The sequence below is a fragment of the Alosa sapidissima genome, chromosome 9, assembly GCF_018492685.1.
Source record: "Alosa sapidissima isolate fAloSap1 chromosome 9, fAloSap1.pri, whole genome shotgun sequence".
Classification (NCBI taxonomy): domain Eukaryota; kingdom Metazoa; phylum Chordata; class Actinopteri; order Clupeiformes; family Clupeidae; genus Alosa; species Alosa sapidissima.
The window spans coordinates 27,886,930-27,914,876 of NC_055965.1; the positions used below are offsets into that span (position 1 = coordinate 27,886,930).

A 27,947-nucleotide genomic window follows, 5' to 3' on the forward strand; every position below is an offset into this window, starting at 1 on the left:
GTTTTATTTCAGTTAGCCTATTATAGCTGGTTTGATTTGCATTGAGCTCAATGAGCATCAATCATCCATAGTGTCTATTTGTTTACTGCTACTGCTCTACTATTACTATTTTACTGCTCTTCATCCGGCACTTATTCTTAATAGGCCTACTATTATAATGTTACTGTTTCTGCACTACGATGGTACTGTTACCACACTGCACATAGCTGTACATACTGTACATATCTGTTTATATGGTTCATACTAAATATCCATATTTATTCAGTTTTTCTGTAATATATTCTGTTAATACACTGCATATATCTATATTGTTCTTACTACTATAATGTATACTGCCACTACATTGCACATATCTGTACATGATGTTCATACATTGTTCATATTACAGCCATATTTATTCTGCTCTTATAAGGTTACTGCTAATACACTGCACATACTTATATTTTATAATTTATAATTTATACTACTCTAAACCACCTTCTGAAAATAACTGTATACTACTGTCTACACTGCACTATATCTTTTCTTCTGGTTAGACACAAACTGCATTTCATTGTCTCTGTTGTACTCTGCACAATGACAAAGTTTAATGTAATCTAATAAATCCAGAGATGGAAATGATCTTAGTAACTACCAGTCTTTGCTGTCATCCTTTTCATCCGCTGTTACACTTGCAAAAAAGGCATTCTATCAAAGCAAGATTGAGAGCGCCACTGACAGTAGAAAACTTTTTTCTACTTTCAAATCTCTTCTCAATCCTCCACCACCACCATCAACTACTTCACTGTCAGCAAATGACTTTGCAACATTTTTCACTGAAAAAGTTGCTAAAATAAGTGCTCAGTGTGATGCTCCTATAAGGAGGGCTTTGCCTTGTGTTAGTATGACCGCATCATTTGACTCTTTCTCTCCTCTTGATGAGGAAGCAGTCTCTCAATTGCTTCAGCGATGTCGTCCAACAACATGCCCATTAGATCCTGTCCCGTCCACTCTTCTACAGTCTATCTCACCCGCTGTTCTACCAGCAGTCACACATGTATTTAATGCTTCACTCAGTTCTGGAATAGTTCCTTATTCTTTTAAACAGGCTAGGGTTACACCTCTGCTAAAGAAAAGTACACTTAATCCAACTGAGGTGAAGAACTACAGACCTGTCTCCCTTCTTCCTTTCTTGTCAAAGGTTTTGGAGAAAGTGGTCTTCAAGCAAGTTTGTGACTTTCTTCATCAGAATAATCTACTAGACCCTATGCAGTCTGGTTTCAAGAGTGGTCATTCTACTGAAACTGCTCTTCTGTCTGTGACTGAAGCATTGAGAGTAGCTAAGTCCTCTGCTCAGTCATTAGTATTAATTCTACTAGATTTATCTGCAGCCTTTGATACTGTTAACCATGACATTCTCCTATCTATACTATCTGAACTGGGGATTTCTGGAAAAGCTCTTGACTGGTTTGAATCTTACCTTAAAGGGCGTTCTTTCAACGTGTCTTGGCAGGGACAGGTATCTAAGTCTCATGACCTCACCACAGGTGTGCCTCAGGGATCAGTATTAGGACCCTTGCTTTTCTCTATTTACACCACTTCCTTAGGTGATACCATTCGCTCCCATGGATTTGACTATCACTGTTTTGCAGACGACACTCAACTTTACCTGTCTTTCCCACCTGATGACTCTAGTGTTTCCCACCGGATTTCTGCATGCCTTAAGGATATTTCAGCCTGGATGAAAGATCGGCACCTTCAGCTTAATCTCTCAAAAACAGAGTTTTTGGTGTTTCCAGCTGAAACAGCTATTCCCCAACAGATTAACATCCAGCTTGACTCAACTTCACTGACCCCAACTAGATCGGCACGAATCTTGGGCGTTGTAATTGATGACCGACTTAACTTCTCTGAGCATACAGCTTCTATTGCAAAATCATGTCGGTTTATGCTTTACAACATTAGGAAGATCAGACCTTATCTGACACAAGATTCCACATAACTTCTTGTTCAGACCATGGTCATCTCTAAGATGGACTATTGTAATTCACTATTAGCTGGCTTACCCGCTTGTGTAACAAGATCATTACAGCTGATTCAAAATGCTGGAGCACGCCTGGTCTTCAATCAGCCAAAGAGGACACATGTAACTCCTCTCCTAGTTACTCTCCATTGGCTCCCTATAGTAGCCAGAATTACATTTAAATCTCTCACTTTGGCCTATAGGACACTAACTAGATCTGCTCCTAGTTATTTTAATTCAATAATCAAGCCTTACATCCCCAACCGCCCACTGCGGTCTTCTGGTGAGCGTATGTTGTGTCGACCAGTCATGAAAACTGGGTCTAATTCCAGACTCTTTTCTTCAGTGGTTCCATGTTGGTGGGATGAACTGCCCAGTGCTCTCCGTTCCTGTGGTAGTTTTGGGTCGTTTAAGAGGGGTCTAAAGACATTCCTATTCAACATATACTTAGTTGTTTAAGCGCTTATGTGTTATGGTTTATATAATGTTGTTTTATTTTAATTGGGCTGTTAATTAATTTGACATTATTGTTTATTATTGATATTCTCCTTAATGTAGTCTTAGCATGTCATTGTTTTTATATTATTGATTGAATTGACATTATTGTTTTATTATTGCCTTTCCCCTTTTTTACATTGCTTTTTATTAGGCTATTGCTTGAATTGATATTATTGTGTACTACAACTATTCTCCTTACTATATTTGACCTATACTTCAAAGGACCTTGAGAAATGTGGTGTGAAATTAGAACTGTGTGCAGCGGAAGTCCTGTATTTCACATGGAATAATGTTTTACACTCTGTTTCAGTGTGTGGAGATGACAGATCTGGGATGTTCACAGTGGAAACCTCAGGCTACGGCACATACCCATATCCATCACTTTCTGAAGCCACTTCACTAGCCCTCAGGGAGTCTGTAAACACTGAGTGGAGTCCCTTTGAGATGGACAGGAGGAGCACTGGAGGGGGAGGTGAGTTACCTCTCTGGTGTGTTTCGTTCTGGGGTTTGGGTCAATTTACAGTACAATGTGTGTATATTTCTTAGCAGACACTTTTGTCCAAAATCGAGACATTTAACAATATATACATGTATCTCTCTGGTGTGTTTCGTTCTGGGGTTTGGGTCAATTTACAGTAAGTAGGTAGCCTGGGTGTTCCCATGCTGCATTGCGCGCGATTTGATTCACGCTGCTAAGGCAGCCTGGAGACCATGGAGCAAATTTTCGCCTGAGATAGGGAACCAATCACAGAACAGGGGGGAAAGCAAGACGATGATGAGCTATGCACAGACGCATTTGATAGACATCCGTGGCACCCAATAAACGGATCTGGGCATTTTTTTCAAATACGAGAAAATGAACGTTTGGTTCCCAGACCACGTCTCATTGAGAAGTGGTGGCGCTAGCCAGGCTAGTAAGTAGGTAAAGTAAGTAAGTAAATTTAATTTATAGAGCACATTTAAAACAGTTTCCACTGACCAAAGTGCTGTACAGAGGATATGGCTAAAAATAGAAAATGTGTGTATATACAATGTGTGTATATTTCTTAGCAGACACTTTTGTCCAAAATCGAGACATTTAACAATATAACCACAAACAGTGATAATCAGGTTCCAATCCGAATTGAAAGAAGTGCCCTTAATACTCGGAGGTCCGGGGCCTGTCAGACACTTTGAGACATTTTTGACTAATAACATCTATGCAAAAGTGACACATATATTCTGGGGAAACCTCGACAATAATAATATGACAGTAAAGTGAATGTAATGAAATGAGTTTTTATTACAATTCAGTGTAAACATAACTTGACAAAAAACAAAAACTCCCCCCGGGGGACCACATGAAAAACTTGGCATTGAGTAAATGGGACAAACTACAAGCATACCAGAGATATCATCATGTGGCAGTTTTAATGCACCCTATGTGTAGAATTCCACAGCATCTTTGTCCATGGGATGTGGTGGTGACTGTGTTTGGTTGTGATTGGACCTTTATCTGAGAAGAACATGGTAATAGAATCATTATGACCCATTTCAGTCAACTTTATTGTCAATCAAAACCATTTTGTTTCTCCCATACTCCAATGTGCAGTATTAAAACAAGATTTGACACACACTAACATAAATTAAACATAAGACTAACCATAGGACACAACTAGACAAGTGCAAATAGACAGAGCCGGACAGTAACAGAGTACATTTACTTGAGTACAGTACTTGAGTATCATTTTTGGGGAGTACTCATGACTTTACTCAAGTACATTTGACAGGCAAATATTGTACTCTTTACTCCACTACATTTCTATCCATAACCCTGAGTACCCGTTACTTCTTCTAAAAAAAAAAAGGAAAAAAGAAAAATCTCAGGGTCAGTGGATCTTCTGGCCAATCGATTTCACATGTCTTGACAGGACATGTCTTATGCAGAAAACACTTTAAATAACTTTTGTTCACAAAGAGGTTACTCTGAGAGGAGCATCCGATGATTTTGCGCCCAGGCATCCACTAACTCGGGACCACCTGGGGACTAAGGTGGTAAAAGCAGTTTGCGAGGTAGCCTAGGCCTTAGGGGATGCCAGGCCTGCGGTCATGTAGCCTACCATGCCTACTGTATGCAATCACTCATTTTACTTTGATGTATTTATTAGGTTGGTCCAACATACAGTACCTCAGAATTATTGGCACCTCTGCTAAAGTTGACTAAAAAGAGGAATGTAAATCTTTTGGAAATTGATCTTAATGCCTTAAGTAAAAAAATAGGAAATATTTAACCTATAAGGACACCAATTTTCTTTGTGAATGATTAATGTATCATAAATAACTAAATTTTCTTCCTTAAAATAGGGTCATAAGTATTGGCACCCCTATGTTACATTCCCATAGAGGCAGGTAGATTTTTATTTTTAAAGGCCAGTTATTTCATGGATCCAGTATACTATGCATCCTGATAAAGTTCCCCTGGCCTTTGGAATTAAAATAGCTCCATCACATACCCTTCACCATACAGATTGGCATGGTTTTATTTCAGTTAGCCTATTATAGCTGGTTTGATTTGCATTGAGCTCAATGAGCATCAATCATCCATAGTGTCTATTTGTTTACTGCTACTGCTCTACTATTACTATTTTACTGCTCTTCATCCGGCACTTATTCTTAATAGGCCTACTATTATAATGTTACTGTTTCTGCACTACGATGGTACTGTTACCACACTGCACATAGCTGTACATACTGTACATATCTGTTTATATGGTTCATACTAAATATCCATATTTATTCAGTTTTTCTGTAATATATTCTGTTAATACACTGCATATATCTATATTGTTCTTACTACTATAATGTATACTGCCACTACATTGCACATATCTGTACATGATGTTCATACATTGTTCATATTACAGCCATATTTATTCTGCTCTTATAAGGTTACTGCTAATACACTGCACATACTTATATTTTATAATTTATAATTTAACTAATTTATACTACTCTAAACCACCTTCTGAAAATAACTGTATACTACTGTCTACACTGCACTATATCTTTTCTTCTGGTTAGACACAAACTGCATTTCATTGTCTCTGTTGTACTCTGCACAATGACAAAGTTTAATGTAATCTAATAAATCCAGAGATGGAAATGATCTTAGTAACTACCAGTTGTCATAGTAATCTTAGTAACTACTTTGCTGTCATCCTTTTCATCCGCTGTTACACTTTACACAAGTTTAATGTAATCTAATATAAAATAATCTGAGAGAAAGTGGAATAGAACATTATGTCCAATATTCCAATATATGGTTTAATGTTCTGCATTATGTCCAATATTCCAATATGTGGTTTAATGTTCTGCATTTCTCATTAGTGAGTCACTTTGATACTAAAAGTATGATTCTATGTAATGACTGTATGATATCTGTACTGTCCCTGTGTATATCTGTGTGTGACTGTATTTAGAGATAAGCATGAATATTATGACTTTGCAGTGTTTCACTGTTCTGCATGGCTGCGTCAGTAGCTATCTGCTCCGGATTGCCAGGTTGCCACTAATCAGGGTCTGATTCAGTGTAGTCCACGTGAGATGGGATGACCAACACCATCTCCCGTCAGCCTGGAAGGATACTTAAACCCTAACTATTTCCTTGTCTAGTTAGAGCAGCTGATGGATCTTTAGGTGAAGTCATGCTGTCTCTCCCTTGATGCGCATCATTGTAAATAAACTCTGTTCCTGAGCATCAAACCAGGTGTCCTTAGGCTATAAGTTGGATATTTCCTCATTTTTCCTCCTTTCATTTTTTAGCAGAGGTGCCAATAATTCTGAGGTACTGTATGTTGGACCAACCTAATAAATACATCAAAGTAAAATGAGTAAAATAATTGCATACAGTATAGGCTACGTGACCGCAGTAGGCCTGGCATCCCCTAGGGCCTAGGCTACCTCGCAAACTGCGCCACCTCAGTTTCCAGGTGGTCCCGAGTTAGTGGATGCCTAATTATGCTGGGTGCAAAATCGTAGGATGCTCCTCTCAGAGTAACCTCTTTGTGAACCAAAGTTATTTGTTAAAGTGTTTGGGATTTCTGCATAAGACATGTCCTTTTTAACCATCTCTTCTATATCCCTCGCAACACTTTCCAAGGCTGCCATATCTAACTGGTAGCCTTTTTTTACCAAGTTAGTCTAAGACTATGATGCGAGCTTCTGGGTAGCCTAGGCCCTAGGCTACTCAGATTAGCCTAAGACTAGGCTTCATTGAATAATGACCGTCGAAATTTAAGACTAATTTCGATATTTGTATTTTGATGTTTTGAAACCGATTAGGAAAACGGAGAACGACTTAATTCTCGTTTTTTGATTTTGTATTTTAAAACGGAAATCAAATAATCCCTCGTTTTTTGTTTTGTTAATTTTCATTTCCGAAACGGAAATCGATTGGCCAGAAGATCCACTGACCTCTCAGAAACCCTCAATTTGTTGTTTCCCTCTCAAACGTGATTGGATTGGGGACTTCCGGTTCATGGCTGAGTGAAGACGTGTTTTAGAACGCTCCTCAGAATTTCCGTATTATTGTATATTTTCTACAAAACAACTACGACTATTGGGTGTACTTGACAAGATAAGTAACTTTCTTAAGTGTTGTGGTCAAGACAAGATGAGTAAATCTACAAGAACCAAAGCTACTCAAGCCCACAAGCTAGCAATGACGGCTCACCGATTAGCCACGCTTATCTCAAGGGGCTATTGGATGAGGTTCGGTCGGATGTATTAGCAATGAAGGAGGAAATTTTGTCCGAGCTCAAAAATACAGTCGCCACACTGAATGTCACAGTTGCTACACATGGTCAGCAAATCCAAGACTTAGAAGAGGGTCTTACTACAGTGGACAGTAAAGTTTCAGACCTGGAGAGAAACTACACTGACCTGATGGCAGAAACAGGGAAACTGCGTTCAAGGCTGGATGACTTGGAGAATAGATCACGCAGACAAAATATCAGAGTCATAGGTCTGCCTGAGAAAATTGAAGGTCCCCAGCCCTCCGTTTTCATCGAGACCTTGTTGGTGGAAGTGTTCGGGGTAGACAACTTTCCTAAGCCGCCGGAGGTTGACCGGGCGCACCGGTCTTTACGTCCACTGGATCTGTCCAAACCCCCGAGGGCAATGATCGTCCGACTCCACCATTTCCGAACAAAAGAGCTGATCCTCCGCCTCGCCTCGCCACAAAATTAGTTTCTACCCAGACCTTAGCGCTGACTTGCTCCAGAGACGCGCTGCTTTCATGTCGGTTAAGAAGCTGCTACGAGAGGCACATCTGAAATACTCCCTGGTTCATCCCGCGACGCTGCGTTTCACATTCAACGGAGCAGAGCAGAAATTCAAGTCGCCGCTGGAGGCCAGCGCGTTGGTTAAAGAGCATATCGCAAACCGACAGGCCTCCACCACAGGGATATCCGAGCCGTCGGAGAATGTAGAAGGAGGCCCGGAGACGTCCTGATGTGGCTACAATATCACCTGTCAAGCATCGATCGCCGTGGAGCTCACCTAATGTTCTGGTTCTGTGAGTCTGATTCACTAGGCTGAATCACTCTTGTCTTCCAAACATAAACAATAGTTTGTTGACTTTTTAGCTAGCATTATAAAGCAAAAGTCTCATGTAGATTATCTTTGTTAAGATGTTAAAATGTTCTCTTTTTTTTCCCTGTCCTTCATTTCTGATATGGACACTTACAGCTATGGGACATGGATGCCTTTATGAGTGAACTGTTAGTGTTTAATGTTATGCTGATTACAAAGATCTGTTACACCCAGTAGAATGTTTATTAGATATATTTAAAAACATTCCTTCAGTTACGGGAGACGTGTAAAGTGGAGGAACATGGTAGTTAGCTATATCCAAAGCAAGTCTACTAGAATTGTAGGGGGGGTTAATGCACTTTGTTCGGGTAAGTGTATAGAGGGGAGGGGGTTGTGCATCACTCACATAAGCTGCCTATGTCTCTTATTTAGCACATGTTGAGCAATACTCAGCAATTGCCACACCCTAAAATCATTAAGCTTCCTTTTATGTTTTTTTTTTCTTTCTTTTTTTATATTATTAGCTTTTGATTCTCTCTCTTTATGGTATCCCCACTGAATTTGGTAACACAACTAACCTTAAAGGATGAGTAACACTAGAGATATACACTATAGGATGAGTAACACTAGAGATATACACTATAGGATGAGTAACACTAGAGATATACACTTCATCACATGAGATGTGAAGGGCCTGAATAACCCAGTCAAAAGGAATAGGGTGTTAGCTCGTCTTGCAGACCTCAAAAGGAATAGGGTGTTAGCTCGTCTTGCAGATCTCAAAGCTGACATAGTCTTTGTTAAGGAAACCCACTTACGCACAACTGAGGCCCTCGAAATGAAAAGGAAATGGATAGGTGACATCATCCACTCTGGGTTTAATGCAAGGGCTAGAGGGACAGCCATTATCATACGGAACGGTATACCTTGGGTTAGCGAAGTTGTCATACCAGATAAAGATGGCAGGTTTGTTATTGCATCTGGACAATTGTGTAACAAGCAGGTCGTTTTGGCCTGTGTGTATGCTCCCAATTGGGATGACAGTGACTTTATAATCAAACTTTTCTCCATCCTCCCAAATGTTGACAACCACCTCCTCATAATAGGGGGAGATTTTAATTGTGCTGTGGATCCTACTTTGGACCGATCCTCACCAAGGGTTATTCCCCTGTCTAAAACAGCCACAGCCATTAAACATATAATGGAGGAATACAGTCTGTTTGATCCCTGGAGATTTGCAAATCCAAACAGCAAGGTTTTTTCTTTCTTCTCGCCGGTACACCAGACTTACTCCCGAATCGACTTTTTTCAGCTTGACACTAAGCTAATCCCCTCGGTTAGACAGACAACCTATCACAGTATCACTATCTCAGACCATGCCCCTGTTTCATTTCATTTAACTTTCACTGACTGCCCTGTAGCACATTGAATCTGGCGTTTAAATCCACTCATGTTATCCAACCCAGAGTTTACAGAAGCAATTAAAGTACATATACAGGTATTTTTGGACACAAACTCCTCAGAGGAGACCACATTTGGTACACTCTGGGAAACACTCAAAGCGTATCTGAGGGGCCATATTATCAGCATTGCTGCCTACAATAAAAAACTTCGCTCAAGTATGCTATCTGACTTATCAGACAAAATCAAAAATCTAGATATCCAACATGCTATATCTCCCTCTCCGGATCAGAAAAGGCTAAAATTGCAAAGCATGTTTGACCTGGCATCTACTGCAGAGGCAGAACAACAACTGCTTAGAGCACGCCATCTGGTTTATGAACAGGGTGATAAGGTTGGAAGATTATTGGCCCATCAGATTTGCCAGTCATATGCTTCACAATATATATCAGAAATTAAAGATCTGTCTGGGAACTTTATCACTGACCAAAAAAGGATTAATGCCACATTTGCTCATTATTATAGTAACTTGTACACTTCTGAATGCAACCCAAATATTGAGAGTATAGCAGCATTTTTCCAAAACCTAGAATTTCCAGTACTTAATGAGGATGATAGGGCAGATTTAGAACGCCATCTGGTACAAGACGAAATCCAAGCCGCTATCTCTAGCTTACAATCAGGAAAATCCCCAGGTCCTGATGGGATACCCGTAGAATTTTACAAAAAGTTTTCCCGGGAACTCACACCTCTACTGCAAAACATGTGTTTAGAATCCCTAGACATTGGCCATCTGCCACATACATTATGCCAAGCATCTATTTGCCTTATACCCAAAAAAGAAAAAGACCCCACACTATGTGGATCGTATCGACCAATTTCCCTCCTTAATGTAGACTACAAGATTATCGCCAAGGGCCTTGCTAGGCGTCTTGAGAGAATCCTCCCCACCCTCATCTCACCTGATCAAACTGGATTTATCCAGGGCAGACATTCTTCCTCTCATACCCGCAGGCTCTTTGACATTATTTTTACTAAAGAGACTGTGGAGGCACCTGAACTGGTCTTGTCGCTAGACGCGGAGAAGGCATTTGATAGGGTAGAGTGGGTTTTTCTTTTTGAAACATTGAAAAAATTTGGATTTGGCCCAAACGTTATATCCTGGGTAAAATTATTATATTCTAACCCTCTGGCTTCAGTGCGCACCAACAATATATCCTCTGAATATTTTCCTCTTCAAAGAGGAACCAGACAAGGATGTCCTCTCACCCCTACTTTTTGATATTTTCCTTGAACCTTTGGCAATGGCATTCCGGAGCTATACGGCTTTTAAAGGTATTATTAGAGAGGGGCTTCCTCACAAAATCTCAGCCTATGCTGACGATATTTTGCTTTTCATAACAGACCCAGACATATCTTTACCAGCCATTCTCAGCATTCTGGAACATTTTGGAAAACTCTCCGGCTATAAACTTAACCTGGAAAAGAGTGATTTGTTCCCTGTTAACAATGCAGCTCTTAAACGGCCAACACCGAATTTACCCTTCAAGACGGTGCCCTCAAAATTTAAATATCTGGGTATCACAGTCACTCGCTCATATAACCACTTATTTAAAAGCAATTTCTCCCCCCTGATTGAGAAATGTAAACAGGACATGGAGAGGTGGAGGACTATCCCTATGTCTATGGTGGGGCGTATTAACCTAATCAAAATGAACACTGTCCCCCGCTTTCTCTATCTTTTTCAAAATATTCCAATTTTTATCCCCTTGAACAAATTCAAAGACCTGGACAAGGCCATGTCAAAATTTATTTGGGCTGGTAAACATCCCAGGATCAAGAAGGCTTATCTGCAAAGACCAAAAAGGGAGGGGGGATGGCCTTGCCAAACCTTTTACATTACTATTGGGCATGCAATATACAGAAAGTCCTAGGATGGAGGGCATCCAGTCAGGGAGATGGGGCTCCAAGTTGGGTTAGGATGGAAAACAATTTCACTTCAGCCTACTCCCTTGCCTCAGCTCAATTGAAGTCTACAAAGATTAAGATTAACAATCCAGTTGTCACTCACACTCTCAGGATTTGGGGACAGTTTAGAAAACATTTTAATTTACATGGCATCTCATTCAGGGCACCACTACTGCATAACCATTTGTTTACACCCTCAAAGCTTGACTTAGCTTTCAGAGCCTGGCATTCAAATGGCATACACTACATACAAGACCTTTACGTAGATGGGGTATTTGCCTCTTTTAGTGAGCTCTCAAAAAAAATTAACCTCAAGAACTCTGATTATTTCCGTTATCTCCAGATAAGACATTTTGTTCAACATAATTATCAAGCTTTTCCCCATTTGGCCCCCCCAACATCACTGGATGAACTACTGGCCATAACAATGCCACATAGAGGCACCATCTCCCCTCATTTACTGTACACCTTCATAAGCAACATCAACCCACAGACAGTAGCTAACATAAGAACATCTTGGGAAGAAGACCTGGGTTTCAGCTTTTCAGAGGATGAATGGAGCAAAATGTTGAGACTGGTGCATGTATCTTCATCATGCTCCAGACACAGCTTGCTACAATTTAAAATTGTTCACAGATTGCATTACTCCAAGGTAAAACTGGCAAGATTCTTCCCCTCTATAGACCCTTTATGCGAAAAGTGTCAAAGTGCTCCAGCTAGCTTGATACACATGTACTGGGCCTGCCCTTGCTTGCAAACATTCTGGGAGGCAGTATTTACATCACTCAGGGACGCTTTAGGCCATTTTTGGGACCGAACCTGATGACTCCCACTTCCTGTGGCCAGGAAGATCCCAAACAGTGGTGAGATTTGCAACCTTATTAGCCCGACGCCTTAATCTGTTGAACTGGAAAGGCCCAAAATCTCCATCCCACACCAGATGGCTTAAAGACATCATGTATCATTTAAAGTTAGAAAAGATAAAATACTCTCTCAGAGGAAACGTGGGAGAATTCTATTCCACCTGGGGGGCTTTCATGGATTATTTTGATGAGGTTTCTGCAGTAGACTGGGAAGAGGAGTAGGGCTACCTTGAGTACAACTAAATGACTAAATGACCTGTATTTAATTGTTATCATTTGTGTTACTTTTTATTTATTTATTTTATTTATGCCTCTTTTTTATGTACATTCTTCATTTTTTGTATGTATGTGGGGCATACTCTATTTTTTTCTTTGAGGGCGGCAAGATGTAGGATCACTTTACTTCAAATATAAACTTGTACGGATAGATTATGAGGATGCATGGGGACTGGCGAGGGTGGGTAGAGGATATTTGTGTATGTATATTGTACTGTATATTTGTATATTTATGTACATGGCTGCACTGTGGCGCTATGTACAATTGTTCAGAAAACTTGTGAAAAATAAAAGTAAAAAAAAAAAAAAAAAAAAAAACGTGATTGGATTGTGCAGGCGCCACTGATTGGGACAGCCTATCAGCAACCACCTTCAGCTTTCCGCAACTCAACTCAAAGTCAACTCCATGGTCAGATTTAGATAAGAGACGAAACCATGGACGAAACAATGGATGAAGATGCAGAAGGTTCATCCCGGGAATGTGCCACCTCGCCAGACTATATCAGTTTTCGCTTCAAGTGTTTCAAATACAAAATGGTATTTCATATTTGAAATGCGTATTTTAAATACATGTATTAGAAATACTGCCCATCCCTGGCAACATGGTAAAAAGATGAAAATGACTTGATTTTACTTTCAATTCCTTTTACATTCTCCAAGGTATTAACATTAACATTTTTCATAACTCCATGTAGGACGTTTTTGTACATAAATGTAAGCACTGTGGCAGACTGGCAGTAGTAATGCAATATTTAGAAAATGTAGGCTACTCTTGTACTCCTTGAACCTTTTAAAAACAAGTACTTTAGTACTTTTACTGAAGTAGACATCTGACTGTTGTACTTTTACTTGTACTTGAGTAAAATTTAGCAAAGGGTATCTGTACTTTTACTCAAGTAATGAAGCTGTGTACTCTGTCCGCCTCTGCAAATAGATATTTAAAAAGGTATACAGATCAACACAAGGGGCTCTCTCTTGCACTCCAGCGCAATTGACTTTATATACTCACACTTTTGTCTTTCCTATTTTGCTGTCAGCGCATATTGGAATTTTCCCTCCACAGGTACATGTAAGTAAATTAGGAAAATCAATTGCACCCACGGGGGCGGTTCAGAGAAAAGAGGTGTAATATGGCAAAAGTGCAAAGTAGCAGCAGTATTTTGCAAACATTGAGTTTGCCTTTTTCACAGTTCCACAGGTCTTTGTGTGTGTGGGTTGTGGTTTTCATGAGTGAGTTGAGCAGTCTGATGGCTTGTGTGAAGAAGCTGTTGCTGAGTCTGGTAGTCTTGCAATGCATACTGCTGTAGCGCTTGCCAGATGGTAGGAGGATGAACAGTTTGTGTGTGGGGTGGGTGGGGTCTTTGATGATGTTGGTGGCTCTTTTGTGGCAGCGGGATGGGTATATGTCCTGGATGGAGGGTTGGGCTGATCTGGTGATCTTCTCAGGTGACCTCACCACCTGCTGTAGAGCTTTCCGGTCAGCAACAGAACAGCTACCATACCAGACTGAATCAGTGATTTAATCAAATTAAAAAATATTGTCCTGTCTTCTCTGTGACTTGTGTCAACATTACCCCATACCACTCACTGCTAGTGTCAACATTACCCCATAACACTTACTGATTGACTAAGAGAAAAACTTGAAATCACCATGAATTTACTTGGAGAAAACATTTAGCCTGCATGTTTTTTGACAGAAATTACCTTTTATTGAGTGCGAAGGTGCTGATAATCTCCATTTCTTTGCTTAAAGCCCCTGTTCCACAGGAATTATAGGTTAACACTAATCATAGGCTCATTTTGGATATCACTAGGTCACTTATGTTGTAATAAAAAATGAAAGAAGTGAATTACAGACAACTTTAACTACAGGTTCTTTATTTAAACTAGAAGGACACTCAGAGAGTGCAGGCTTCAGCCAAGTTTCCCTTTTGGTAAGAAAAAATGTATTTTGTATTATGTATTATGGTGGGAGTACTGATTGAAATTGACTTTAATGTATTTCATCAGTCGCAGAAATACATCATGAATTAACTATTGTGGGTGGGGGAAAGGTGTGGCCAGACTTCTCACTTTCAACATCACTGGACACTACTCAACAGCTGACACTAAGACCTCTCAAGTCTAAATTGCCAGTGTAGACGTGATGGGGTGGTAAAGTACTGGGAGCACTGAGCTTTATTTATTTATTTTATTTTATTTTATTTTATTTTATTTTATTTTATTTTATTTTTGTTTACCTTATTGAGATATGCATTTTTATGCCTCATATTTTCACAGGTGATAAAGTGTTTTATCCAGAGATACGTGGTCCTAAAATCATTGGGGAAGATTCCTCAGAAGACACTTTTGTGGACCAAGATGATTTGGATTCTGTAGACAATCCTGACTGGAGGAGAGACATGAGAGGACTGTCTGATAATATGGCTGAGTATGAAGATTTAGATTTACATTTAAATTGATTTTATGATCTTAATGAGATAAGAAACATGCAAATGCAAAACTCAAATATGCTCTATGTTTCATTCAGCGGAATGAAAATGCAATGAGGTCTGACTCTTGCAAGGAAGCTGCAAAACATTAGTCCTAATAATTTATGGAAAGAAATCAAAACAATGAATGACTGTAAAACATTTTACCTATGAATATTGATTGTTTAAGCGGCTCAGACAAAATGACTCAGTTGTGGCAGAAACATTATTATGAACTGTTTAACTGTTGAATGACAGTAGGGGGGCATCCGTGGCCTACTGGTTAGGGAATTGGACTTGTGACCAAGGGTGGCCGGTTCAATCCCCGACTGGTAGGAAAAATGTGGGTGGGGGGAGTAACTGAAAAGCGCTCTCCCACATCCATGCAATGGAGTTAGGCAGGGAAGCATTTTATCTCCCTTTCTTTTTAATATTTGTATGGATGATTTATCATAGCTCCTAAACAACTGTGGAACATGTTGTATGACACCATTATCAACCACCCGATGAATGCAGATGATCTGGTGATTCTATGTCCATATAGTGCTGGCCTTCAACAGCTACTAAGGGTATCCTCCCAATATGGCTCAGACTTTGACATTAAATACAAAGAAGAGTAATATTATGATTGCTAGAAGCAGGGAGGACAATAAACTGTCATTTCCTGCTTTCTCTCTCTCTGGTATTGTCAGTAAAGTGTGTGACGAGATCAAATACTCAGAGCACATACTGTATAACTGATGACCTGTCTGATAATAGGGACATTCACAGACAGTACTGTATGATGTATGCAAGAGCTAATATGCTGAATCGCAAATTTAGCATGTGATATTTTTCTGTGAAGACCACACTTTTTAAAGCTTTTTGCACCCCAGTGTATACTGCCCACTTGTGGCGGCGCTATAAAAAAGCAGTATGCAGAAACTCAATGTGGAATATAATGATGACGTGAGGCTGCTGCTTCAAGTGGCACGATGGAGCAGTTCAAGCCAAATGTTGGTTAGTGTTGGTGTATCCATCTGTCCTGCTGTACTGCTGTAGGAATCTCATGCACAGACATATGTGTAGAATAACTGAGTCACCCAACAGCATAATTACAACACTAGTGAACCCTGCAATGAGTGTGGTCAGGTTCACCTTGAGACTGTGGAACCATTGGCCTTTTAGTTTATATGCTAATATTGTATCTGAACATGTCTTTGTTCATTGAGGAATTCTGACTGTTTTCGTTATTTGTATTGTATGTGTTTTGTCTTGTATTTGTTGTGTATTTGTCTGTCTTTTACTGTGTTTTGTGTTGTGCTATGGAGCGTTTATTGTGTCCTGAATAAAGTATTGATGATGATGATCTCCTTTCTTAAAGGTTGGACATTTCAGCTGGTGAACCTCAGTGTACGTATTACAGACCAACAAATTGCTGCAAATCCTGTGAAGATGTTGAAGACACCTCACACTGGATCCTGATGGAACCCTGTGTTTCCATGGAGACAGTAGTCCCATTGTATAAACACAGCTCTCCACCAGGAAGTTTTGAGTGCACAGTGTCTGGTTTGCGCTGGGTGTGTGCTGTTGAAGTCTCTCTACAGTATCACTTCAGTGACCCCCATGTATTCAGAGCAGAGCTTGCCATGTTGCAATATGAGCCAATTGGTCCCTTGATGGACATCAAAGTGCTCTCAGGTGAACTGTTGGAGGCTCATCTGCCCCATTTTGCCTGTCTGGAAGGTTCAGACTCCTCTCTTAGAGAGGCTGTAAGAGTTCTGCGTGGGGTTGACAGCAGTGTAACTCTAGAGAAATGTGAGCTGACCCGCTTCCACGCAAAGCTCCTCAAGCCCTCCTTCTCACTGACAGAAGTCCTGGTGAAATTAGGAATCCCAATGAAAGCCCATCTGGATGTGTTAATATACCGCACCAGAGTGACACCCCTGGTTCTCCTCACATACGTTGTGCCAAGGGATGCTTCCATGATTCAGGCTGTTGAAGAGGATTTACGCAGAACCCAAGATGCAAAGGAGATCATAACACATCGACCAAACATCCCCATTTGGATAAACACTGAGTTTAGCCTAAAAGCATCTGTCTGTGATGCTGAGATCTCCCCACCAGAGATCACCCTTAAATACTTCAGACCTCCAGAGTTTTTCAAGGTGGTCATTAAAAAGCCAGAGGACCGTTTTGATTTGGAGCTGAAGAGTGAGGGGAAATCCATATGGGAAGCGAAATTGCACAGATTTGAATATGGTGAAGGGACACACGATCATGAGATTACCTTAGCAGCATCCAGACATGATACTTTAATGACCTCCATATCAAACAAAGGTACACAACCCATCACTTGAACTTTCTTTAAAAATATGTTTGTATACAGAATAAAACATTTGAAAGTTAAACTAAGAAGTTTTTTTATGTGTGTGTTAAGGTAACCACAGGTTTTGGGTAGAGCATAACGGCAGTTGGGGTGAAGGGACACACGATCATGAGATTACCTTAGCAGCATCCAGACATGATACTTTAATGACCTCCATATCAAACAAAGGTACACAACCCATCACTTGAACTTTCTTTAAAAATATGTTTTGTATACAGAATAAAACATTTGAAAGTTAAACTAAGAAGTTTTTTTTATGTGTGTGTTAGGGTAACCACAGGTTTTGGGTAGAGCATAACAGCAGTTGGGGTCATGGACATGTAGATGTAAATGTCTGGTTTTGGGTAGAGCATAACGGCAGTTGGGGTCATGGACATGTAAATGTCAAGTTTCAAAATTGGGAGCCTTCTTACTTTGATGATTTCCTCCTAGATCGACTGTCCCATTTCCGGCCTGCTCTTGTCAAGAGGACATCAGAACCTACACTGAAAGGTCTGCTGTTAGGACTTGAAGCCTATAAGCCTCCTGTCTTGAGCAGTATTGAAGTACAAAACATCCTGCAGAAGACCAGCGTGCTGCAGGACCAGGTGACCTCCCTCATCGACATGGTGCTTAATAAGGGAGACACAGCGTGTGGCATCATGCTCTCTCTCCTTGAAAAAGTGGACTATTACTTTTATCAAGACCTTATCAAGAAAACACAGCCTCTCTGACGACGTGTAGGAAGAAACCTTCTCATACTGTCAGTGGGGCGTTTGTGTGGTGCGTTGATGAGGACTATGAAATGAGAAAAGACTTTAATGGTCATGTCATCATCATTATACTCATGATGTCAGACATGGAAGAGGACTGATGCACATCATTCACATCCATTCTATTCTATCGTTCTCTAATTCACTCTGAATGCATTCTGTAGAACCCCTGTTCTTGAATGATACTTATCAGGTAAAACGTTCTGTGACATTTTGAAAAATGTAATAGAGCCTTCCTGAAAGTGTGTATCTGAGATGAAACCTTTGACTGCCCTTCAGTTTGTTGTAAAGGCACATAAAGTAACAGAAGATGGTCATACATTTAATGTAGATTATTAATGTACATAATAGATGTAAAACAAATCTGTTCCACTGATTCAGTGAGGCACTATTCATCAATGTCTGAAAAACAAACAGTTCATTATATTTTTATACATCATATTCTATATTAAAACATCTTGAGTATTACTAAATATATAATTGTGGAGTTGTGATTTTGTTGATAGGCTACATCACATAATTACCAGCCCTGTTCCACTGATTCAGTGAGACATTATTCTTCAACACTGACATAAAAGTGAAAATGTATGTATTTAGCGTGTAAAGATGAAATTTAAAGGTGTTATGAGGAGTACATATTCGGACATCCTCACATGTCAGTCAGGTGTCAGACATCAGATGGAAAGGCATCAGGTCTAAGGAAAACCTCTGTCAAGTTGTCAGTTGTTAAGGCCCAGGCTCCTATGGACCGAAATCATGAAAAGGAGACAAACACAGTATACGTCTTGAATAACCAAACTAAAACATTGACTCACTATCATCTAGAAGCAGACCCTAGGTTGAAGAATGCCGAACTTATCCTTTAATGAAACAATTTTTGTCATAATTTTAAATTACGAAGCAAAAGCATCATAACACCTTTTTCAACCCTGTTTGAAGAGCACAGTGGCCTGTTTGTGTGCCTGTTCCGGTCAAAACATGAGTATATAGCACGATGTATTTGACATTGTACAATATACAACAAAATGCAGGTGCACTCAAGAACCGGGCTCAGTATAGAGTAAAATAAGATAAAATAAATAATAGAATATAGAAAATATCCTCCTCCTCCTCCTCCTTCATGTATCTCTGGACCACCCAGCCCCTGCTCATACTGCAACACTGTGTAACGTAGCTGCTGCACAATCAACAGTACTGAACTCTGCTGCTGTAAACTACAGGGTCGCCCCATGATGTGTTCTATTGCACCTCCACATCACTAAATGATGCGCTGACGGTCACCTCTCACCCCTGGGCAGCTTATTGCACCTCTACATCACTAAATGATGCGCTGACGGTCACCTCTCACCCCTGGGCAGCTTATTGCACCTCTACATCACTGAATGATGCGCTGACGGTCACCTCTCACCCCTGGGCAGCTTATTGCACCTCTACATCACTAAATGATGCGCTGACGGTCACCTCTCACCCCTGGGCAGCTTATTGCACCTCTACATCACTAAATGATGCGCTGACGGTCACCTCTCACCCCTGGGCAGCTTATTGCACCTCTACATCACTAAATGATGCGCTGACGGTCACCTCTCACCCCTGGGCAGCTTATTGCACCTCTACATCACTAAATGATGCGCTGACGGTCACCTCTCACCCCTGGGCAGCTTATTGCACCTCCACATCACTAAATGATGCGCTGACGGTCACCTCTCACCCCTGGGCAGCTTATTGCACCTCTACATCACTAAATGATGCGCTGACGGTCACCTCTCACCCCTGGGCAGCTTATTGCACCTCCACATCACTAAATGATGCGCTGACGGTCACCTCTCACCCCTGGGCAGCTTATTGCACCTCCACATCACTAAATGATGCGCTGACGGTCACCTCTCACCCCTGGGCAGCTTATTGCACCTCTACATCACTGAATGATGAGTCACCTCTCACCCCTGGACACAGTGGAGAGGGGCAGCTTATTGCACCTCTACAGTACATCACTGAATGATGAGTCACCTCTCACCCCTGGACACAGTGGAGAGGGGCAGCTTATTGCACCTCTACAGTACATCACTGAATGATGAGTCACCTCTCACCCCTGGACACAGTGGAGAGGGGCAGCTTATTGCACCTTATTGACTGTCGCTGTCTCAGCAATCTAATCAGGCACTTTCTATTTTTCAGGGTGATCTTGATACATCATTAATAGAAAACAACTGTCTGGTCAGTCAGTGTATCTCTGAATGGGTGATCGTGAGTGCCAGACTTCAGTTTGAAGTGGAAGTTTTACTCCATACCATCGGTAAGGAAATGCTTTGCTGTCTTTATATTTTACTGTAGCAGACAGAAAAAATGCTGAAAATATTTGCATTTCACCCTTAATTTGACCCTTTTCACCCTTACTAGTAGTGCAACTCAATGTGCAGGGTTTTTTTTTTAACAAAGCTAGCTGCTTCCAGTTTTGAAGCATTGGAAGTGGCTTGTTCTCTTACTGTGTGTGTGTGTGTGTATATTTGAGTTGTCTCATAAACAGTAAATTAAGAGGAAGGAAATGTCTGATTGAGACGTGTGGGGGTTTAGGGCAGATATAGAACATGTCCAACTTATCATGTAACTGTAAAGAATGCGTCCAATCAAAACATGATACCAGCGTCATGCTGTCAAACAGGTTTTGGTCCTCTTTACTGGGACACACACAGAGTGCACTGCAGACAGAAGCAGGCTACTCTGGTGTATGTGAGACTAACACTTTGGACTCCAGATCTCAGAGGAATGAACGATATAGTGAAGGTAAGACATTTTCTATATAGACTTGGTGTGAAGGCTACACTATATCACTAAAATAAAAGAAAATAAATTAAACAAAAACAGTAAAAAAAACATCAATGTGCTAATACATGTGCTACTAAAAACCGGAATCACTAGCAATCAACAGCCATTCATTCAAACAGGAAGACACACAAAAGATAATGCCTTCAATCAGGAAACACACAGATACTGATTTGGATGAGGTCAAAAACCATTCCTTGGTTCTAAATAAAGGTACAAAAATAAGAGTATGATTAGCATTACATGATCATTTCAATTCACAGTCAAATCAACATAGTATTTTCTATTACAGTTTTTGTCAACAGTCTACACACATTTTTAAAACTCTACACAAAACCCACTATTGCTCACACAAAATGCAAAATCCCTCCAATCTCCAGCAAAATGGCACACCACATTCAAAATGCCATAAAAACATCTCTAAAGCAAGCATTTGTCTAACATTATAGATGCGGTAAAACTTGACGGGTGAGTGAGGCTCAATTATCTAGCGCAATTGACTTCGTATATTCCTATTTTGCATTGAGCGCATATTGGAATTTTCCCTCCACAGGTAAACGTCCATAAATTAGGGAATTCAATTGCGCCCATGGGGACGGTTCAGCGAAAAGAGAGGGCGTGTTCCGGCGCAAACGTTCCCTGTTGATATTTTGCAGTTTCAGAAAACAATTATGCCACAGACCAGGAACATCCTGGTCTAAAGTCAGTGGCGCAAATTCAGATGCTATTTTAAGGGTGCATGCATGGCCACAGGCCTACAGGAATGAATGCTATGCACACCGATCTACAGACACCCCCATGCACAGATGGAAACATTCAAAGCCTTGATAATATTTGTCTGTTTCCCTGTTTTGTTCGTGCATTGGTCACCTAAAAATTAGCCTATATAGTACAACAACTACATGCAATATCTTTACAACAACGCCTAATTGCAAAACCTATTAATTCAGACATCTTTATACAGCCCTATAAAAGCTAAAGTTTACTTTTAGTTTTGTTCCAATTTACCGTTGTGTATGGCTTTAAACATTGTGTGCGCTTTAACATCAGCCTAAGCATTATTCCAGCTTCGCTAAGGTTTTGACAAGCACCACAATTTTGCCTACCTTGTTGTTGAAACCTTGAAATAACTCCAAGCTTTGCTATGATTTATATCCATGATGGCCTTGAAGTCTTGAGTTAGTGAATTAGCTTAAATCAGCATGTGTGCTGTTAACCAGCATCCATAGATAGTAAAAGAAAGCAGCAAATAGCCTCCTTGGCTACAATTTCTGTAGTTGCTGCGTCCATTCATTGTTATTCTCTGTCCTGCTCAAACATCAGTTGTGCTTGCATTAAGTTGATGATAACGTGTTTACAAACTCTACAGAAAATATTGTAATTAGCCTACTGTAACAAAGGGCCGACTCTAGATCAGTCGTATTGCTTGCCTCCAACCAGCCAATCAGAGAGCACGCTGCCCTCCGGGACTTCAGAACGTTGTTAATACAGAGGAAGAAGAAAGTTCTCGAGAGAGCTGGCGTTAAGTGACTGAGTGTGCTGTTTAAATGATTGTTTGTTATAGTGTTTTAAGGTGTATTTTCTACTTGTGTGCGTTCAGTAACAAAACCACACACACACACACACACACACTTACACACCCATACACATAGACCTGTTTATTGGGATTCAGCCATCTGTGGATTTCTGCAATAAACCTGTTGGAAGAACATTTTGGTGTGCACATTCTGACCGATTGTCCCTCAGCGGCCACAGCTTTTAATTGACCTCAAGATCTAGTTAATGTCCATCAGAACATTTGGAGGCTCCAGTGAGGATTCTTGTGACCACTGAGGATTTGCCCAAGATGTTCCAAGATCACAGAACAACTCCACACCCTGCCGGTGCCCGGCCCCGACGTACGGCAAGGCAACCAGCCTGGATGGATGACTATGCAGTCTCCCTCCCAGCCCAATCACAAGCTGCCTACGTCCCCCAGGATGCAGTATACCCGTCCGAGCAACAGCGCCCCTACCACAGCATGGATGGAGCTACAGAGAGATATGCCAGGATGACACCTCTCACTCCCCTTCCACTAGATGATGACTCAGGGGATGCACAAGGAGCGGACACAAAGTACCTGCACCTACCTGATATGGCAGGCCCTCTGTATCAGAGCACGCCTTTCTCACCTCAGAGTAAGCCCACTTCAGGAGCCACGCCGGAGGTCCTCGATGCACTGCATCGACTACTGGAGGAGAATCAGAAGATGCAGCGACAGATGATGGACCTGCACAGGCGACTTGATGAAGGAGCTGTGCAGCCAGTCCCACCATCACGATTGCAGTCTCTCCTCCACCCCCCTCAAGTATCAGCGCCAGCCCAATGGCCACATCCCACACAGCAGAATGACAGCACGGACCAGTTCCCTTTACCGCCGCCACCTCCACTGACCAGTGGATACATGCCGCCTACAGATACTGGTGTCTGGCCACCGCCACCACCTCCTGTAGCAGTCAATGATGAGGATGTGCACCAGCCATCACCACTGGTGCCGGACCTGGTAACAGAGCTCACTGGGCTGCTGCGAGACCTGAAGACAGCCAAACAGGTGCCACCTCGCCTACACCCAAGTCCCATGTACCCAGAGTCACATTATCCTGTGCCAAGAGCAATGACACCAGAGTACTGTCCACCGTACACACCATCTGAGATCGAATCAGAGTACAGCAGCCCTCTGTCCCCTCCTCAGCGTGAGACTGTGTACCGCGGTCCGAAGCCCACAATTCCAGTATTCTCCAAAGGGGACCCGAGGGAGTTCGCCAGACTTAAGGTTGCCCTGGAGAATCTGCTGCCAGTCGACGCATCAGAGCGCTTCAAGTACCAGATCCTGGTCGACCATCTCAAGTATGAAGAAGCCCTGCTCATCGCAGATTCGTACACAAACTCCCTGCAGCCCTATACAGATACAATGACCAGTCTAACAGAACACTACGGACAGCCACACCAGCTATCACTTAGGAGAATTGCAGAGCTGATGGAAGCCCCAAGCATTGCACGCAGTGACACCAGTGGATTCAAGCGGTTTGCACTGAAAGTGAGAGCGCTAGTAGGCATGTTAGACCAGCTAGGAGACAGCGGACAGACAGAGCTCAGCTGCGGTTCCCATGTGACAAGGCTCCTGTCCAAGTTGCCTCAAGACATGCGGGCAGAGTTCAAGAGGTTCTTGTATCCCATGCGCATCACCATCCCAAGCCTCCTAAACTTCTCTGACTGGCTCAATTATGAGCTGAAAATTCAGGAGACCGTATACGAGTCATTGTATAGGGAGGATAAGAGCAACTCTGGGCCCAAGACAGCGCGACAACGTGAAGGCAAAGGGGTAAGGAACACTAGCATTCTGCATGCAACAGATCAGTCTGAGAGCACTCAAGCCATACCAAAGACATTTTCCAATGCCAAGCAATCAGAGAAGGCCGCATATTGCCCCTATTGCAACCACAATCAGCACTTTCTCAACCAGTGCGCAAACTTTGCACAGCTCACAGTGGACCAAAGAACTGCGTGGATCAAGACCAACAAGGCATGCTGGCGATGCGGCCGCCGGCACCAAGCAGCGCAGTGCCGTCTAAAGGTTTTATGTGAAGAGTGCAAAGGGAGGCATCTGCGAGCACTGCACGAGGTGAATGCCAAGCCTGCTACGGAGAACACATCTTGCCTTGTCAGCACAACCAATGAAGTCCTGTACCTAGACAGGCGGGCAGGGTGCAGCCAGGTTCTGCTCAAAGTGAGCAAAGTGCTGCTGCGAAATGGTGTGCACACCCTGGAAACGTATGCCATCCTTGATGACGGGTCAGAACGGACTATACTCTTGCCTGCAGCAGCCCAGAGTCTTAAGCTTACTGGTGAGACTGAAGACCTGGCCCTCCGGACTGTCCGGCAGGATGTCCGAGTGCTACATGGTACATCAGTGTCGTTCTCCATTGCACCAGCGGATCAGCCACAGAAGTCATTTAAGATAAATAGAGCCTTTACAGCTGATCAGCTGGGACTGGCGGAGCACACATACCCTGTGAAAGCACTTCAAAGAAAGCACAAGCACTTAAGAGACATCCCACTCAAGGCACTGAACCGAGTCCGCCCTCTGCTGTTAATTGGGTCTGATTACCCCCACCTCATCACACCAGTGGAGCAGGTGCGTCTGGGTCCCCCAGGAGCCCCAGCTGCAGTGAAGACAAGGCTAGGCTGGGCGCTACAGGGGCCAACAAAACAGATCAAGCAGAAGGCTGCCGCACAGCAGTGCCTCCACATCTCCCTTTCACCCACTGCTACGCTCCATCAGAATGTTGAGAGACTGTGGCAATTAGATGTACTCCCCTACAGGAGTGAGAAGCTCGTCACACGCTCCAGGCAGGATCAGGATGCCATCCACCTGTTGGAAGCAAAGACTACGCGCGTCAGCATTGATGGTGTCCAACGCTACGCCACCCCACTCCTTAGGGTGAGGAACATGCCACAGCTCAAGGCATCGAAAGAGGCAGTGTTCGCCAATCTCCGCAGCACAGAGAGGCGTCTGTTGAGAGACCCAAAGAGAGCAATGGCATACTGTGCAGAGATTGACAAGCTGGAGAAGGCTGGCTATGCAGTGAAAGTCCCAGAAGAGGAGCTGAGAGATGCAGCTGAATCCTGGTTCATACCACACCACAAGGTGAGCCACAACAATAAGAACAGGATTGTCTTTAACTGCTCCTATGTGCACAAGGGAAACAACTTGAATGAGCTGTTGTTACCTGGCCCCACTCTGAGTTCAAGTCTGTTGGGCGTTCTCCTGCGCTTCAGAGAACACACAGTCGCTATAAGCAGTGATATCAAGGGCATGTTTCATCAGGTGAGGCTGCTCCCTGAAGACAGGCCCTTGCTGCGTTTCCTATGGCGCAGCCTGAAGACAGAAGAAGCACCCAGCGTCTATGAATGGCAAGTTCTGCCATTTGGCACCACATGTAGCCCCTGTTGTGCCAGCTTTGCTTTGCAGAAGCACGTGTTTGACCACAGCCAGCCGGATGAGGATGTCCGCTTGTCCGTAGAGCGTTCATTCTATGTGGATAACTGCCTGCAGAGCCTCCGCTCTGCAGAAGAAGCCCGACATTTGGTGGACAAGCTCACAGCACTACTGGCAACTGGTGGATTTGAACTACGCCAGTGGGCCAGTAACCTCCCGGACGTCATCAGCCACTTACCGATACAAGCCAGGTCCGAGAGCAGTGAGCTGTGGCTTAACGAGTCCAGCACCGACCCACAAGAGCTGACCCTGGGGCTCCGCTGGCACTGCAGCTCAGACACTCTGGGGTACAAGTACCGGATGCTGGACCGAGCCACGCCCACCATGCGGAACATATACAGCGTCCTGGCCCGTCTGTATGACCCACTAGGCTTCATTGCCCCTTTTACAACACGGGCCAAAGTCCTGGTGCAGCATTTGTGGGACAAACAACGAGAATGGGACGACCCGTCACTCCCGGACGACGTGCTGCTGCCCTGGCTGAGCTGGGAAGAGGAGTTGCAGCACCTATCCCAAATTTCACTGCCTCGCTGCTACGTAAGCCCTGAGATGGATACCTCCAAGTGTAAGAGAGACCTGCACATATTTGGGGATGCTTCGGAGAAAGCCTATGGCTCAGTGGCCTACTTGCGAGCAGAGAGCCCTGATGGTTGTGTGGAAGTGTCTTTCTTGTCTGCAAGGTCCAGAGTATCCCCAAAGAAGCAGCTGTCGATGCCGAGGCTCGAGTTATGTGCCGCACTCACAGCTGCTCAGTTGGCTGCACTGTTACAGAGAGAGTTGACTGTACCTATCCATGATGTCGTCCTCTGGACTGACTCAACCACCGTCCTCACCTGGCTCCAATCAGACTCCTGTCGATACAAGGTTTTTGTCGGAACGCGTGTGGCCGAGATCCAGGAATTGACTGATGCCTGCGCTTGGAGATACGTGGATACAGCCAACAACCCAGCTGACGACATCACGCGGGGAAGGACACTGCTGGAGCTGGCTAGCAACAGCAGATGGAGTCAAGGTCCAGCCTTTCTGCAACAGAGATCTGATTTCTGGCCTACACAGCCTTCAGGGAGAGACACAGAAGACGCTGCAGAACTGAAAAGATCCACAGTGTGCTGTTTTTCCATGACTGCTTCAACATCAGTGCTGCCTGATGCTGCCCAATTCTCCTCCTTTGGGGAGCTCACAGAGGCTGTAGCTAGAGCCTGTCACGGGGCGGCGGCAGTCCAGGCTAGTCTGTCTGCGGAAGACTACCGGGAAGCAGAGAGAGAAGTTCTCAGCACAGCCCAGCAGGAGAGCTTTCCTGAAGAGTTTGGCCTCCTGAAAGCTGGAAAACTTGTGTCTGCCACCAGTAGGCTTCGCTGCCTTGCCCCGGAGTATGATGAGACCATGAGGCTAATTCGTGTCGGAGGGAGGCTACGCCGCACCGACCAGCTAGACCTGGATACCATCCACCCAGTGGTCCTGGACCCCCGACATAAAGTCACTCAGCTCATCATTCAGGCCACAGACAAGAGCCTGCACCACCCTGGGTCAGAGCGGCTGCTTGCAGAGCTGCGCCGCAAATATTGGATCCTGCAGGGACGTGAAGCAGTCAAGCGCCATCAGCACTCTTGCGCAGACTGCCAGAAATGGAGAGCTCAGCCAGCTGTGCCCAGAATGGCAGATCTACCTCCAGCGAGATTGAGACTGATGAAGCCTCCTTTTTTCTCCACTGGTATGGACTGCTTCGGGCCATTCACAGTGAAAGTAGGCCGGCGTCACGAGAAGAGATGGGGCATCTTGTTTAAGTGCCTGACAACTCGGGCTGTGCACTTGGATGTTCTGTCTAGTCTTGACACCGACTCCTTCCTGATGTCCCTCCGCAGATTCATCGCCAGGAGAGGCAAGCCTGCGGAGCTCCTGTCAGATCAGGGGACTAACTT

At 43.0% G+C, this 27,947-nt stretch overlaps 3 protein-coding genes across 3 annotated transcripts in view; all 3 read left to right on the top strand.

Moving 5' to 3' along the window:
- Window positions 1-18,645, top strand: part of LOC121719390 (NACHT, LRR and PYD domains-containing protein 12-like) — a 705,660-nt gene extending 687,015 nt beyond the window's left edge. Inside the window, exon 14 of the mRNA XM_042104937.1 lies at window positions 18,400-18,645. Within this exon, the coding sequence (XP_041960871.1) occupies window positions 18,400-18,429 (30 nt within the window). The 3' untranslated portion in view covers window positions 18,430-18,645. The remainder of the gene's footprint in view (window positions 1-18,399) is intronic.
- LOC121719381 overlaps window positions 1-18,645 on the top strand; it is a 43,590-nt gene extending 24,945 nt beyond the window's left edge. Inside the window, exons 11-15 of the mRNA XM_042104918.1 lie at window positions 14,860-15,010; window positions 16,414-17,369; window positions 17,470-17,586; window positions 17,851-18,117; window positions 18,401-18,645. Coding sequence (XP_041960852.1) covers window positions 14,860-15,010; window positions 16,414-17,369; window positions 17,470-17,586; window positions 17,851-18,117; window positions 18,401-18,429 — 1,520 coding nt within the window. The 3' untranslated portion in view covers window positions 18,430-18,645. The remainder of the gene's footprint in view (window positions 1-14,859; window positions 15,011-16,413; window positions 17,370-17,469; window positions 17,587-17,850; window positions 18,118-18,400) is intronic.
- Window positions 18,646-20,441: 1,796 nt separating this feature from the next.
- The window catches only part of LOC121719383, a 92,408-nt gene continuing 84,902 nt past the window's right edge, over window positions 20,442-27,947 (top strand). Inside the window, exons 1-2 of the mRNA XM_042104919.1 lie at window positions 20,442-20,463; window positions 20,830-20,951. The gene's annotated coding sequence lies outside the window, so the exon portion shown is untranslated. The remainder of the gene's footprint in view (window positions 20,464-20,829; window positions 20,952-27,947) is intronic.